The sequence below is a fragment of the Choloepus didactylus genome, chromosome 18 (genome assembly GCF_015220235.1).
Source record: "Choloepus didactylus isolate mChoDid1 chromosome 18, mChoDid1.pri, whole genome shotgun sequence".
Classification (NCBI taxonomy): domain Eukaryota; kingdom Metazoa; phylum Chordata; class Mammalia; order Pilosa; family Megalonychidae; genus Choloepus; species Choloepus didactylus.
Genome location: NC_051324.1, coordinates 34,317,531 through 34,335,115, shown reverse-complemented (window position 1 = coordinate 34,335,115; position 17,585 = coordinate 34,317,531). Strand labels below are relative to the sequence as shown.

The following is a 17,585-nucleotide window of genomic DNA, read 5'->3' as shown; positions in this document are numbered from 1 at the left end:
TAAAACTTATATGCTCCTTTTATTGATCTGTAAGCTTTTTGGAGAATTAGAAACAAGTCAGATTTAGGCAACCACAATTATCCAAAGAGAACCAGAAACTTTTGTTTATCAATCTAGGTATTTAAAGGTACACATTTTTGAGCATATTTTACATGTATATTTTATTTTGTTATTATTTTTTGGATAATATAGAATTTTGATTCTGATCTCCTCTTTGATTTAAACTGGGCAAATAATTTAAACAGATAAGAGGTAGAGTTTTTGTTGTTGTTTTTCTGTTTTCTGTCATATTTATATATTTATGCATTTGTAATGTAAGGAAATTGTGATCTAAGAATCTTATGTTCTTTTTGTAATGTCTTCAAGTTTCTTCGTGGCTAAATAATATGTAATCCAATTTATAACAGCACAAAAGACACTTTCAAAAGAGGTATAATTGTTGTTTTGGGGGTTAAATCTATATCTACTGGGTCCACCCATTTTATAATGTTATTTAACTCTTCTATACAATTTCTTATTTTTGACTAACTTGATGTGTCATGGGATAAATTACATTATCCTACCAAGAATCTATTTGGTATTTCTATTTCCTATAAATTTATGCCTTTTGCTACAATTTGATTCTTTAATATTCATAATAAATAGATCTTATTATGAATTTCACACTACCACTGAAGGCATTTTCTTTGTTCTAATTCATGTTTTTGTTCTTGAAATCAACTACTTCTACCATTAATATCAAAACCCTTATTTTCTTTAGTTTCGATTGTCAGGCATGTCTTTACCCTTTGTTTTACTTTCAAGTCACTGTTAAAGCATCTCTTTAAAATTTAACCTGAAAGTCCTTTTATTTCATTTGAACTTACTGACATGGTAGCAAATATTTAGTTTGATATGTTTAATGTGTTTGCTTCTTTGATGAGATGGAAGATTTATAGTCTGTATACATGATGATGGAAAGACAATTATTATACTAGTGCTTCAATATTCTCAAACCTAAAAGGAAAGTGTTGAATAATAGAAGATTCCTAAGGTTCCTTTCTGTTCTAATGTTCTATAGTTATATAAACTAATTCTTCATTATCACTAGAGGTCAGGTAGAAGTTCAACACTATATAGTAGAAGTTCAACTAGCTATTTAAAGGAAGGAAAATCAATCTAGTTCCTATTTTAGCCCATTGTGAAGTGTAAAGAAATAAGGATTACTTTAAAGAAGTTCTTACAATTCAGAAACAGGCACTTCAAGAGGTTTGATGATGTCTCACAAGAAAATTACATTTCACATCATGAACCAGTCAGTTACCATATAGAAATACATGCATTATATATATATGTGTTATACTCTATGTATAAGAATGTTTTTCAAAATAATACTTAACCTAATAATGTTTGCTCAGATGTTTTCTATTCTCTTCAATTTCATTTTTTTTTTTAATCATCATTTTATTGAGATATATTCACATACCACGCAGTCATACAAAACAAATTGTACTTTCGATTGTTTACAGTACCATTACATAGTTGTACATTCATCACCTAAATCAATCCCTGACACCTTCATTAGCACACACACAAAAATAACAAGAATAATAATTAGAGTGAAAAAGAGCAATTGAAGTAAAAAAGAACACTGGGTACCTTTGTCTGTTTGTTTCCTTCCCCTACTTTTCTACACATCCATCCATAAACTAGACAAAGTGGTGTTTGGTCCTTATGGCTTTCCCAATCCCATTGTCACCCCTCATAAGCTACATTTTTATACAACTGTCTTCGAGATTCATGGGTTCTGGGTTGTAGTTTGATAGTTTCAGGTATCCACCACCAGCTACCCCAATTCTTTAGAACCTAAAAAGGGTTGTCTAAAGTGTGCATAAGAGTGCCCACCAGAGTGACCTCTCGGCTCCTTTTGGAATCTCTCTGCCACTGAAGCTTATTTCATTTCCTTTCACATCCCCCTTTTGGTCAAGAAGATGTTCTCCGTCCCACGATGCCAGGTCTACATTCCTCCCTGGGAGTCATATTCCACGTTGCCAGGGAGATTCACTTCCCTGGGTGTCTGATCCCACGTAGGGGGGAGGGCAGTGATTTCACCTTTCAAGTTGGCTTAGCCAGAGAGAGAGGGCCACATCTGAGCAACAAAGAGGCATTCAGGAGGAGACTCTTAGGCACAAATACAGGGAGGCCTAGCCTCTCCTTTGCAGCAACCGTCTTCCCAAGGGTAAAACTTATGGTAGAGGGCTCAACCCATCAAACCACCAGTCCCCTATGTCTGTGGTCATGTTAGCAACCATGGAGGTGGGGTAGGCGAATACCCCTGCATTCTCCACAGGCTCCTCAAGGGGGCACTACATCTTTTTTTTTTTTTTTTTTTCCCGTGTTTGGCGTCTTTCTTTTTTTTTTTTTTTTTTTTTTTTAACTTTCCCTTCTTTTTTCAAATCACTTGTATGAAAAAAAAGTTAAAAAGAAAACAAACATACAATAAAAGAGCATTTCAAAGAGACCATAGCAAGGGAGTAAGAAAAAGACAACTAACCTAAGATAACTGCTTAACTTCCAACATGTTCCTACTTTACCCCAAGAAAGTTACATAATATAGCAACATTTCAGTGAACTTGTTCCTACTACAACCATCAGAAATTAACAGACCATAGTCATTTCTGGGCATCCCCAGAACGTTAAATAGCTTATCTGTTCTTCCTGGATTATTGTTCCCCCTTCCTTAATTGCTCTCTACTGCTAGTTCCCCTACATTCTACATTATAAACCATTTGTTTTACATTTTTCAAAGTTCACATTAGTGGTAGCATATAATATTTCTCTTTTTGTGCCTGGCTTATTTCGCTCAGCATTATGTCTTCAAGGTTCATCCATGTTGTCATATGTTTCACCAGATCGTTCCTTCTTACTGCCGCGTAGTATTCCATCGTGTGTATATACCACATTTTATTTATCCACTCATCTGTTGAAGGACATTTGGGTTGTTTCCATCTCTTGGCAATTGTGAATAATGCTGCTATGAACATTGGCGTGCAGATATCTGTTCGTGTCACTGCTTTCCGATCTTCCGGGTATATACCGAGGAGTGCAATCGCTGGATCGAATGGTAGCTCTATATCTAGTTTTCTAAGGAACTGCCAGACTGACTTCCAGAGTGGCTGAACCATTATACAGTCCCACCAACAATGAATAAGAGTTCCAATTTCTCCACATCCCCTCCAGCATTTGTAGTTTCCTGTTTGTTTAATGGCAGCCATTCTAACCGGTGTTAGATGGTATCTCATTGTGGTCTTAATTTGCATCTCTCTAATAGCTAGTGAAGCTGAACATTTTTTCATGTGTTTCTTGGCCATTTGTATTTCCTCTTCAGAGAACTGTCTTTTCATATCTTTTGCCCATTTTATAATTGGGCTGTCTGTACTATTGTCATTGAGTTGTAGGATTTCTTTGTATATGCAAGATATCAGTCTTTTGTCAGATACATGGTTTCCAAAAATTTTTTCCCATTGAGTTGGCTGCCTCTTTACCTTTTTGAGAAATTCCTTTGAGGTGCAGAAACTTCTAAGCTTGAGGAGTTCCCATTTATCTATTTTCTCTTTTGTTGCTTGAGCTTTGGGTGTAAAGTCTAGGAAGTGGCCTCCTAATACAAGGTCTTGAAGATGTTTTCCTATATTATCTTCTAGGAGTTTTATGGTACTTTCTTTTATATTGAGATCTTTGGTCCATTTTGAGTTAATTTTTGTGTAGGGGGTGAGGTAGGGGTCCTCTTTCATTCTTTTGGATATGGATATCCAACTCTCCCAGCCCCATTTGTTGAAAAGACCTTTATGGCTCAGTTCGGTGACTTTGGGGGCCTTATCAAAGATCAGTCGGCCATAGATCTGAGGGTCTATCTCTGAATTCTCAATTCGATTCCATTGATCTATATGTCTATCTTTGTGCCAGTACCATGCTGTTTTGGCAACTGTGGCTTTATAATAAGCTTCAAAGTCAGGGAGTGTAAGTCCTCCCACTTCGTTTTTCTTTTTTAGAGTGTCTTTAGCAATTCGAGGCATCTTCCCTTTCCAAATAAATTTGATAACTAGCTTTTCCAAGTCTGCAAAGTAGGTTGTTGGAATTTTGATTGGGATTGCATTGAATCTGTAGATGAGTTTGGGTAGAATTGACATCTTAATGACATTTAGCCTTCCTATCCATGAACATGGAATATTTTTCCATCTTTTAAGGTCCCCTTCTATTTCTTTTAGTAGAGTTATGTAGTTTTCTTTGTATAGGTCTTTTACATCTTTGGTTAAGTTGATTCCTAGGTACTTGATTTTTTTAGTTGCTATTGAAAATGGTATCTTTTTCTTGAGTGTCTCTTCAGTTTGTTCATTTCTAGCATATAGAAACATTACTGACTTATGTGCATTAATCTTGTATCCCGCTACTTTGCTAAATTTGTTTATTAGCTCTAGTAGGTGTATCGTTGATTTCTCAGGGTTTTCTAGATATAAGATCATATCATCTGCAAACAATGACAGTTTTTACTTCTTCTTTTCCAATTTGGATGCCTTTTATTTCTTTGTCTTGCCGGATTGCCCTGGCTAGCACTTCCAGCACAATGTTGAATAACAGTGGTGACAGCGGGCATCCTTGTCTTGTTCCTGATCTTAGAGGGAAGGCTTTCAGTCTCTCACCATTGAGTACTATGCTGGCTGTGGGTTTTTCATATATGCTCTTTATCATGTTGAGGAAGTTTCCTTCAATTCCTACCTTTTGAAGTGTTTTTATCAAAAAGGGATGTTGGATTTTGTCAAATGCTTTTTCAGCATCTATTGAGATGATCAATTGATTTTTCCCTTTCGAGTTTTTAATGTGTTGTAATACATTGATTGTTTTTCTGATGTTGAACCATCCTTGCATGCCTGGAATGAACCCCACTTGGTCATGGTGTATGATTTTTTTAATGTGTCTTTGGATTCGATTTGCAAGTATTTTGTTGAGGATTTTTGCATCTATATTCATTAGGGAGATTGGCCGGTAGTTTTCCTTTTTTGTAGCATCTTTGCCTGGTTTTGGTATTAGATTGATGTTAGCTTCATAAAATGAGTTAGGTAGTGTTCCATTTTTTTCAATGTTTTGAAAGAGTTTGAGTAAGATTGGTGTCAGTTCTTTCTGGAAAGTTTGGTAGAATTCCCCTGTGAAGCCATCTGGCCCTGGGCATTTATTTGTGGGAAGATTTTTGATGACTGATTGGATCTCTTTGCTTGTGATGGGTTGGTTGAGGTCTTCTATTTCTTCTCTGGTCAGTCTAGGTTGTTCATATGTTTCCAGGAAATTGTCCATTTCTTCTACATTATCCAGTTTGTTGCCATACAGTTGTTCATAATATCCTCTTATAATTTTTTTAATTTCTTCAGGATCTGCAGTTATGTCACCTTTTTCATTCATTATTTTGTTTATATGGGTCTTCTCTCTTTTTGATTTTGTCAGTCTAGCTAGGGGCTTGTCAATCTTGTTGATCTTCTCAAAGAACCAACTTTTGGTGATATTTATCCTTTCTATTGTTTTTTTGTTCTCTATGTCATTTATTTCTGCTTTAATCCTTGTTATTTCTTTTCTTCTACTTGGTTTAGGATTGGTTTGCTGTTCATTTTCTAGCTTCTTCAGTTGATCCATTAGTTCTTTGATTTTGGCTCTTTCTTCCTTTTTAATATATGCGTTTAGTGCTATAAATTTCCCCCTTAGCACTGCTTTTGCTGCATCCCATAGGTTTTGGTATGTTGTGTTCTCATTTTCATTCGTCTCTATATATTTAGCAATTTCTCTTGCTATTTCTTCTTTAACCCACTGATTGTTTAGGAGTGTGTTGTTTAACCTCCAGGTATTTGTGAATTTTCTAAGTCTCTGATGGTTATTGACTTCTAATTGTATTCCATTGTGGTCAGAGAATGTGCTTTGAATAATTTCAATCTTTTTAAATTTATTGAGGCTTGTTTTATGTCCCAGCATATGATCTATTCTGGAGAAAGTTCCGTGAGCACTAGAAAAGTATGTGTATCCTGGTGATTTGGGATGTAATGTCCTGTAGATGTCTGTTAAATCTAATTCATTTATCAGATTGTTTAGGTTTTCAATTTCCTTATTGGTCTTCTGTCTGGTTGATCTATCTATAGGAGAGAGTGATGTGTTGAAGTCTCCCACAATTATTGTGGAAACATCAATTGCTTCCTTTAGTTTTGCCAATGTTTCTCTCATGTATTTTGTGGCACCTTGATTGGGTGCATAGACATTTACGATTGTTATTTCTTCTTGCTGAATTGCCCCTTTTATTAGTATGTAGTGGCCTTCTTTGTCTCTCAAAACATCCCTGCATTTGAAGTCTATTTTATCTGAGATTAATATTGCTACACCTGCTTTCTTTTGGCTGTAGCTTGCATGAAATATTTTTTTCCATCCTTTCACTTTCAATTTCTTTGTGTCCCTGTGTCTAAGATGAGTCTCTTGTATGCAACATATTGATGGTTCATTTTTTTTGATCCATTCTGCGAATCTATATCTTTTAATTGGGGAGTTTAATCCATTTACATTCAACGTTAAAACCGTGAAGGCATTTCTTGAATCGGCCATCTTATCCTTTGGATTATGTTTGCCATATTTTTCCCTCTCTCTATTAATATACTTTATTGTACCCATACCGAATCTCTTTAGTACTGAACCTTTCTCCAAGTCTCTCTGTCCTGTCTTTGTTTCTCTGTCTGTAGGGCTCCCTTTAGTATCTCCAGTAGGGCAGGTCTCTTGTTAGCAAATTCTCTCAGCATTTCTTTGTCTGTGAAAAATTTAAGCTCTCCCTCAAATTTGAAGGAGAGCTTTGCTGGATAAAGTATTCTTGGCTGGAAATTCCTCTCTCTCAGAATTTTAAATATATCGTGCCACTGCCTTCTCGCCTCCATGGTGGCTGCTGAGTAGTCCCTACTTAGTCTTATGCTGTTTCCTTTGTATGTGGTGAATTGCTTTTCTCTTGCTGCTTTCAGAACTTGCTCCTTCTCTTCTATGTTTGACAGTGTGATCAGTATATGTCTCGGAGTGGGTTTTTTTGGATTTATTCTATTTGGAGTTCGCTGAGCATTTATGATTTGTGTATTTATGTTGTTTAGAAGATTTGGGAAGTTTTCCCCAACAATTTCTTTGAATACTCTTCCTAGACCTTTACCCTTTTCTTCCCCTTCTGGGACACCAATGAGTCTTATATTTGGATGTTTCATATTATCTATCATATCCCTGAGGTCCATTTCGAGTTTTTCAATTTTTTTCCCCATTCTTTCTTTTATGCTTTCATTTTCCATTCTGTCATCTTCCAGGTCACTGATTCGTTGTTCAACTTCCTCTAGTCTTGTACTATGAGTGTCCAGAATCTTTTTAATTTGGTTAACAGTTTCTTTAATTTCCATAAGATCATCCATTTTTTTATTTAGTCTTGCAATGTCTTCTTTATGCTCTTCTAGGGTCTTCTTGATTTCCTTCATATCCCGTACTAGGGTCTCATTGTTCATCTTTAGTTCTTTGAGTAGCTGCTCTAGGTGTGTCTCTTCTGGTCTTTTGATTTGGGTGCTTGGGCTTGGGTTATCCATATCGTCTGGTTTTTTCATATGCTTTATAATTTTCTGTTGTTTTTGGCCTCGTGGCATTTGCTGACCTTGATAGGGTTCTTTTAGGGTTTGTAGACCAGTTGAAGTCCTTATCTCTAATTTATCAGATCTACAGCTTCGTGGAGTACACTTTCTCTAACTAACCAGCAGGTGGCGTCCACGAGCCACCTGTTCTCCACAAGCCAGATCTCCCCTGCTTAGCCTTTTTGGTGAGTGGGGGAGTGAGTCTTGTGGGGCCCAATTGGTGTCCCAAGCTTGCGTGTGTAGTTGGTGTTGCCTGCCCTGTATGTGGGGCATGTTTCTGGGCAGTCGGGGAGGGGGGGGTGGCCCTAACAATCAAATCTCCCTGATGATCCTAGAGTTTTAAAGCTACTGCAATAGTCTAATCCTTCAGTTCAGTCCTGCCACAGTTTGTCTCTGCCACTGACCCACAAGTCTTTGGTATTGGCGTATGGCTCCTGAGACTTGCAAGTGGGCCCCTCTTCCAGGCTGTGCACCCCGGGTCCTCTGTTGAGGGATGACTGTGCTATGTCACAGGTGAGTGCCGTCCCCCCAGGGCAGTTCTGGGCTGCTGGGCTGTGTTGGGAGGCTCCCAGTCTGCTCAAATGATGGCTGAATGGGGCTCTGTTAATTCACACTGCTCCCCATTCCCAGCTCTGGGACAATCAGCTGAGGTTGCAGGGAAGGCTAATGTCCACGCCCAGTTTTGTGGTGTGTGCCTGTTATTTGAAGCACTTCCGTCACACTGGGTTGTCTGGGGCAGCTCTGGGCTATGGGGCTGGCGATGGGCAGGAGTGTTTCCTGTCCACCGGGATGGTGGCTGTGAGCGGACACCCCCCTTTTCTTGGGAAGTTGTGTTGTTTAGTGAATTTTCTCAGCCACTGGATTATTGCCTTTTGTCTCAGAGCTCTCTTAGTTCTGCTCTTGACTTGACGTGCCCAAATTTCAATTCTTTGAAGCTTTCTGTATTGAGCTTCTTAGAGTAATTGTTTTAGAAAAAGCAAAAAGGATTTAAAAAAAAAAAAAAAAAAAAAAAAGAAAAGAAAAAAAGAAAAAAAAAAAAAAGGCCCTCCTTAGAGATCTAATGGGTTATTGAAATGCTAATAGACAAAGCAACCAGGGCCATTAAGGAAAGGTGCCCAGGGCAGAGAGATCAGCCTTGCTTCGGGATTTGCATATGCGCCTCAAGGCCTGATCTCCGCCCTTCCCCTTTCTGTGTTCACCAGAACTCCAAAAATCCTCTGCTTTTACTTTGGAGCTTCTCGTGTTGTTTTCCTTCTATGCCCGTCTCCTCTCTGCTGGGCTGGCTGCTCTCAGAGTCTCTGGTGTCTGGCCTCAGTCTATCTATGGTTGGAGTTTGAATCAGTAGAATGAGTTTCCGGTAAGAGCAGCCACTGCAATTCTCCCTTCTCCTTCCTGGAGCTGACAGCCCCTCCTCCCCCGGGACTGAGCCTGGCAGGGAGGGGCGCGGGTCCCCTGGCCGCAAAAACTTACAGATTTCGCTGATCTCAGCAGTTCCACGTTTTCATGAGTGTTGTATGAAGTATGCCCAAAGACAGATTGCTCTGTGGTGTCCAGTCCACGCAGTTCCTGGCTTTTTACCTACTTTCCTGGAGGAGTAACTAAAACATACAGCTCACCAGTCTGCCATCTTGCCCCGCCTCCCCCAATTTCATTTTTAAAATGCTGGTTATAACCTACTAAAATGAATTCGCAATTCACAAATGGGTCAAAACTGGAAGTTTTCAAAATATTCATCGAGAAATCTTAAAAGCTATTCCACGTACCAGAATACAGAAAGTGCTTCCCTGAGATCTCTCTCTTTTTTTAAAAAAATCTAAAGAAGTCAATGAAATTGGTAGAGCACTGTATGTCAGTAGGTATGTTATCTTGTACAACAGACAGATAAAAAATACTTACCGCTTATTGCAGTGGAGATCATAAATAGGTGTTTTGAACTGAATGGACTTGACCATCTCCCCAGAACGAAGTGAATATAGATCAACACAGCAGTAAGGAGGGCTTGTGCTAAAAGAAGAAAAAAGCCATCATTAAAAAAAGAAAAAGAAGGGGGGTAAGCGCAGTAAACTCTACATTTCCTTTATAAAATAATATTAGTAAATTGATTCCAATCTTACAAAAAAGGATCATAATATATCCCAACCAATTTGAGTTCATTCCAGGAATATATTGGGAAGTGGTGGGTCAATATCATTCCCCAAATGAACAATATATTTTTAAAAACTCTTTTAAGATTATCTCCATAGGTGAGAAAAAGCATCTGATAAAATTTAAAAACCCTTCATGATAAGAAATGTCTGATAAAGAATACCAAACTTAAAACAAATAAGCAAACAAAAACTAGCAAACATCATACACAATTGTGAAATACTGACAACAATGCTCTTTATCAAAACTTCCATTCAACAATGCACAGAAGGTCCTGTGTATAAGGTAACAAAAGAAATTACTATAAGGAAGAAAAAAAGCCGAGAACTTGATTTTCTAAAAACAAACCCCAATAATACAAACTCTATAATTAGAAAAATACAGACAACCCCACAATATAGAAAAACCATTAGAATTAATATGTGAATTTACCAAGGTAACTGGATAAAAGGTTAATATACAAATATCACCTATATTTTTGTATAGTAAGAACAAACATCTTGAAAAGGAAATTTTAAAACAAGTGTGACTATGGTTCGTTAATGGGATTATAAGTATCAGTGATGCACTGAAGGTGAACATGTTTGTAAATGGTTGCTTAAAGGCATGTAACCCACAGAGTAGCACTAAAAACCTAAATAAGCATTAGCATGATATACTTATAAGGTATGACACGGTACAGAGGGTTAACAACAGAGTGGTATGGAAAAACTACCCATTATGTATTAATGAATATATTTAATAGGAATATCTTACCAACTCTACACTAATACTAGGGATGAATAATTAGCAGCTGATAAAAGCTCTAGGACGTATTATGTTATGATAATTGTTTAAAGTTGAGAGTGACGATGATTGTACAACTAAGTGAAGATAATGCAAGAAACTGAGTGTTTACTTTGGGATAGAATATATATTAAGAGAAGTTAGGAACCCACTACTTAATAAATCAAGCCCTTGACTTGAGGCTTGCTCTTGTGAAATTTAGGGTTGTAAACAGGAGGCTGTTTACATATAATTATGCCTAAGAGGTACCTCCAGGAAACGTCTTTAGTTGCTCAGATGTGGCCTTTCTCTCTCTAAGCCCAACTCCGCAAATAAATTCATTAACCTACCCCCACGAGGGACATGACTCCCAGGGGAATGAATCTCCCTGGCAACATGGGAGGGAATGAGCCTAGCTCTGGCAGTGAGGGACTGAAAATGCCAACTTAACCAAAAGGGGGGAAAAAAGAAAGGTAACAAGCTGAGTTCACAGTGGCTAAAAGATCCCAAATAGAGTTGAGAGTCTATCCTGGAGGTTTCTCTTATGCAAGCTCCAGCTAGACATCCCAAATGGCCACAGTATGCCATGCCCTTACCAAAAGTAATCTCCAAGTAAATGTAGTCCCCAAATCCTGTTCTGCTTTAAAGATATGTTAACAAATGCAGATGAATAAAAAGAAATGTTGTATGAAAAAAAAAAATTATCACACACAGGGCCATTATGAAAATCAAAACATTGAAAGTGTAAGATATTTGGTATATGGGAAATATGAGGAAAAAACTTTAAAGCCTGGCAAACTCAATATAGTACAATTGCCAATTCTCCCCAATTATCATCAAAATCCTAGCAGGGTTTATTTGGTTTAAAGATGAGAACCTCATTCTAAAATGCATATGGAAAGCAAACGTAAATAGAAATGCATTACATGCTATAAGACTTATTATAAAGTTACAGTAATAAAGACACTGTGCTTTTGACACAAGGACAGATGAAGAAATCAATCTTCCCACCATAAAAAAAGTAGGAAAAAGAGGAGCAAATTAAATCCAATGAAAGTAGAATGAAGAAAATAAAATTACCATCAGAACTCAATGAGTAAGCAACAGAAAAGAAATCAAAGAAACCAAAACCTGGTTCTTTAAAAAGAAAAAGAAATTAAAAGGATACAGATTGCAAAGTTAGAAATAAAGCCATCTCCTTACATCTATAACATTGTGTGTGCAGAATATCCCAAAGAATCTCTAAGAACAATACTAGAACTAGTAAGTGAATTTTAACAAGGTCACAGAATTCAAAGTTTACAGACAAAATCATGTTTTTTATACTAGAAATAGATAATTCAAATAACTTATTTTTCAATAACATGAAAAAATATTAAACACTTAGGTATCAATCTAACAAAATATGTGCAAGATATAGATGCAAAAACTACAAAATGCCAATTTTACCAAAGTCCTAAATAAATGGAGATATACCATGTTCTTAGACAGGGAGATTTAGTATTGTTAAGATGGCAAATATCCCAAATCATGTTATTGTGAGAATAATTAACAGTGTTGAATGGTGGGTGAGTGTGGTGGAAAGGTGAAGTTCAGAGTCATGTATGTCACCAGAAGGCAAGATGGAGGTTTAAACATGGGAATGTACAACAATGAATCTTGTGGTAGACAATGCCTGTGATTAATTGTACAAATATAAAAAAGTTCTTTCATGAACTAGAGCAGATGTATGATACAATTATAAGAAGTTAATAATAGAGGGGTATATGTGAAAAAATATACCTATTGCAAACAATGGACTAGGAGGTCCTTGTATATTCTGGCTATTAAGCCCTTATCTGATATGTGGTTCCCAAACATTGTTTCCCATCAAGCAGGCTGCCTTCTTACTTCCCTGACAATGTCCTTTGATGCACAAAGATATTCAATTTTGAGCAGATCCCATTTATCTATTTCTTCTTTCATGGCTTGCACTTTGGGTGTGAGGTCTTGGTAACCACCTCCTACCACAAGATCTTTAAGATATTTCCCTATATTTTCCTCTAAGAGTTTTATGGTCTTAGCTCTAATGTTTAGGTCTTTGATCCATTTTGAATTAATTTTTGTATATGGTGTGAGATAAGGGTCCTCTTTCATTCTTTTGGATATGGATATCCAATTCTCCAAGCATTATTTGTTGAAGAGACTGTTCTGTCCCAGTTGAGTGGACTTGGCCGCCTAGTCAAAAATCAATTGTCCGTAGATAAGAGGGTCTATTTCTGAACTCTCAACTCAATTCCATTGGTCAGTATATCTATCTTTATGCCATTACCATGCTATTTACTACTGTAGCTTTGTAATATGCTTCAAAGTCAGGTAGTGTGAGACCTCCAACTTTATTTTTTCTTTCTCAAGATGTTTTCAGCTATTTGGGGCACCTGCCCTTCCAAATAAATTTGATTATTGGTTTTTCTATTTCTGCAAAGTAAGTTGCTGGGATTTTGATTGGTACTGTGTTGAATCTATAAATCACAAATAATGATCAAATAAAGAAGGCATTTTTAATGATAAAGCCGAAGATCCAAAGGACATAGTGATAGGGGATAATGGGGTGCTGTTAGGGAACATCAGACTGAGATGAACAGAAATGAGAGTGGATCAGGACAAACAACCAGGTTGTCTATTTCTTAATTCCCATTAAGGAGACAAGGGAGCTTGACAGAGGCATCATGGGATAGATATCACCAGTGAACTATCAGATTCAGCAAAAATCTATGGTGAACGAACTATGTGCCAGGTGCTACATTAGAAATTATATAGAGATACAGGACTAAGATGCCATCTTTGTACTCAACAAACCAGCAATCTACCCCAAACACTGTCCTAGGGCACACATGAGCCTCTCCTGTTATTTCCACAGCTCCCTGCCTAGCAGCCCTTCATCTGCACAGACCCCTCATTTCCTCCCTTCTTCCAGCCTGACACAGAAATGTGTCTCACAGATCACTCCCACTGAAAAATATCTGTGAAAATCACAATTTGACACAGCCAAACGTCTTTTTGGCTCCCATGTCAAACCAACAAATAAGCATGAATACCTCACTGTGAAAGGGGCTAACTTAGGCATTCAAATTTCAACACTGATGCCTGAAATCCTAGCATTTACAATAATGCACTCAGAATGAAGAGGGCTCATTTATAAAAGAGAATGAAGTGGGTTTGTACTTTTTAGTTGTAGTTTCAGTCTGCACAGGCTCTCAAGTTACCCCACTGAGCAGGAAGTTTTTTATTTTCCGTTCTGTATTTCTAGATGACAAACTCTCCTAAAGGTGTGGGGCCTTAGCATGATGCTGATGGAGAACAATGGACAGTCTGGGCAAGATCCTCAAATACACATTGACTTAGGCCAACTACAGCCATGGTCTGCATATGCAATTGCTTACACATCTCCTAAAATAATTTTGTAAAAACTAGGTAGTCATGGCCAAAGGCATATGAAAAGATGCTCAACATGATTAGTCATTAGGAATATACAAATCAAAACCACAATGGGATACCACTTAACACCCTCTATAAAAAAATGGGAAACAGCAAGTGTTAATGAGGATGTGAAGAAAGTAGAACCTTAATACATTGCTGGTCAGCTTGTGAAATGTTGCAGCCACTGTGGAAAACAGTTTGGTGGTCCTGAAGAAGTCAAATATAGAATTACTATACAACCTGGCAAGTCTACTACTAGGTATATACCCAAAAGAATTGAAAACTGATATTCAAACAAAAACTTGTACACAAACATTGATAGCAGCACTATTCACAGCAGCCAAAAATGGAAACAACCCAAACACCAATCAACTGGTGAACTGATAGATACAATGCAGTATATTCATACAACAGAATATTATTCAACCATAAAAAGCAATGAAGTTCTGATACATGCTACTACGAAGATGAACCTCAAAAACATTATGCTGAGGGAAAGAAGCCAGACACAAAGGGTCATTTATTGTAGGATTCCATTAATCTGAAATATCCAGAATACATCAATCCATATAGACAGAAAGCAGACTAGGGGTTGTCAGGGGCTGGGGCTGAAAGAGGAAGAGAGTGACTGCTCATGGGTATAGGGTTTCCTTTTGAGGTGACAGAAAGGTCTTAGAACTAGATAAAGGTGATGGTTGCACAACACTGTTACTGTACTAAAAGTCACTCAACTATAGATTTTTAAATAGTGGTTAATTTCATGTTGTGTGAATTTTACCTCAATAAAAAAATGTCCATTAAAAAAAAACTAGGTACTACCCTTGCACATTTTTAGTTGACATTTACCAATTTTGAAAATAATTGCAAATAGTTGCAAAGGATGTGATTTATGGTATATTATAAATAATGGCATTTTAAAATAAAATTGTTACATGAGCCATTGAAAAAAAATTATATGAAGGGTTTTTGAAGAAAATTACAAGTCAATTTTTAAATCTTTCTGAAGATTTAAAGAACATGACTAAGGGACTTACTTTACATGGTCAAGAAGTATTATAAAGCTTGAAGATATCATGTTGAGTGAAATAAGCCAGACACAAAAGGACCGCTACTGTATGATCTCACTGATATGAAATAACGAGAATAAGAAAATTCACAGAAAAGTATTACAAAGCTACAATAATCAAGATAATATGGTACTGATCTATGGCTGACCACACTTATATGGTCAACTGATTTTTATTAAAGGTGCAATTTAATTAAATGAAAAAGGATAATCATTTGAATAAATGGTGCTAAAAGAATCAGACATTTGTATAGGAAAAAAAAAATTGTCCCTTACATCATACAAGCCATTATGTGACAAAGCATATAAAAATAAATCATGATACCACCAATATAGTCATTAGGGAAATGCAAAATGAAACCACTAAAATGTGTTACAGCTCTTTTAGAATTTGTCTAACAGGTATTCTCGCTTTAGCTGGAAAACCCTTTAAAAAAAAAACCACTCTGAGATGCCACTTCACCCACTAGAATGGCTAATACAAAAGACTAACAATAGCAAGTGGTCACAAGAATGTAAAGGAATTGTAACTCTCATACATCCCTGTTGGGAATAGAAAACCATACAGTCACTTTGAAAAACATACCCTTACTATATGCCACAGCATTTTGTTAACTATTTTGTTATTAATAAGAAAAAAAACTGAAAACAATTAAACGTCCATCAATGGTAAATGGATAAATTGTGATATATTAATACAATGGAATACAACTTCAAAATTAATAAAAATGAATTACTCATCCATACAACATAGATAAACACAAAACTATTAAGTGAAAAAGAGCCAGATATAAAAGACTACATACTATGTGTTACAGTTTCACCATTTCACTTCTTTCCTTCTAACTATTCTAATACCCTAGCAACTAAGAAAAAGAAAATTATATATTCAGTATTCATAATCCTTTGTTAAATTCCATCTTTTCTGGTGCTACCCCATCCTCTGGTTTAACCACTTTCCCGATCTTAAGGGATATCTAGGCCTAACACATCCCATCTGTGATGGTTAGGTTCATGCGTCAACTTGGCCAGGTGATAGTACCCAGCTGTCTGGTCAAGCAAACACTGGCCTAACAATTGTTGTGAGGATGTTTGAGGCTGGTTAATAAACCAACAGGCTGGTTTATTAAATCATCAGTCAATTCACTGCAGCTGTGACTGATGACTCACCAAAGAGCATGCCTTCCACAATGAGAGAATGCAATTGGCTGGATTTAATCCAATTAATCAGTTGAAGACTTATAAGCAGGACACATAGAGGACCTTCACTACTTCGGCTACCCAGTGAAGCATCTCCTGAGGAGTTCGTCAAAGTTGCTGGTTCGTTTCCTGAGGAGTTCATCGAACACGTTCATTGAAGATCCCAGTTCATTTCCTGAGGAGATCGTCGAAGTTGCCAGTTCGTTTCCTGAGGAGCTCATCAGACATCTTCCTTGGAGTTGACAGTTTGTTGACTGCTCTACAGAATTTGGACTCGTGCATACCCACAGTTGCATGAGTCACTTTTACAATTTGATAGTCGGAGACACCTCTCATTGATTCTGTTTCCCTAGAGAACCCTAACTAATACACCATCCTTTGAAATTTGTTCTATAGCTACTTGTTAAATTGTAACTTGAAAACTATCACCTTTTTGTATATATATTGTATTTCACAATAAGGAAATAACTGAAACTATGGTACTATAACTCATAACAACTTTGGAAATTTCCTATATATCTGTTAAATCATACTTTGAAAGACATTACTTTTTTGAATATGAGTAAGGAAATAACTGAAACTGTAGAACTGTAACTTAAAATATTCTTTGAAATTTGCTCTCTACTTGTTAAATTGCACTTGGAAAGTTATTACTCCTAGAAATAGAAATAAAACATATGTGTCCAAATCCTTGTACACAATTGTTCATAGCAGCTTAATCATAAGAGCCAAAAACTAGAAGCACCGAGTACCAGAATCTGGAAGAAACTGTGGTATATTTATACATGGAATACTATTTGACAACAAAAAAACAACAAACTACTAATTCACCCAGTAACATGTATGAAAGAAGCCAAAAACAAAAGAGAACATGGTATATGATTCCATTTATATGAAATTCTAAAAAGGGCAAAATTAATTTATAATGTGACAGAGAGTAAATCTCATTTCCAGGAGCTGGGAGTGAGAGATTGACAGAAAAAGTATCTTGGTGGTATACCCTAAAAATGGGGATATAAATTAGATCTCGGTATCACTGACTTTTTTTTAAAAGACACAAACAGTAGCCCATATAATGCTTTTATACAATAATAAAAGGCCACCCTTCCTCCAGGATTCCTGACTCACAGAATTTAGGAAAAAATGAACGTCTGTTGTTTTAAGAATGTTAATTCTGTGCTAATTTGTCACACAACAATAGGTAACTAATACAGATATTCTGCCTTTTTACAAAAAGATCACAAAATTCAATGTAATCCCAAACACACAAGGCTTTTTAAAACAGAAATAAAGTTTAA

General features: G+C 36.6%; 1 protein-coding gene and 1 non-coding gene across 7 annotated transcripts in view; one reads left to right on the top strand and one right to left on the bottom strand.

The window, feature by feature from the left end:
* BCAS3 (BCAS3 microtubule associated cell migration factor) overlaps nt 1-17,585 on the bottom strand; it is a 799,405-nt gene that overhangs the window by 535,261 nt on the left and 246,559 nt on the right. For all 6 annotated transcript variants that reach the window (XM_037808130.1, XM_037808128.1, XM_037808132.1 and 3 more), the window contains exon 8: nt 9,549-9,656. In XM_037808130.1, coding sequence (XP_037664058.1) covers nt 9,549-9,656 — 108 coding nt within the window. The remainder of the gene's footprint in view (nt 1-9,548; nt 9,657-17,585) is intronic.
* LOC119515077 lies at nt 15,456-15,517 on the top strand. The gene has a single exon (XR_005212972.1). It is a non-coding gene; the product is annotated as a U7 small nuclear RNA (small nuclear RNA).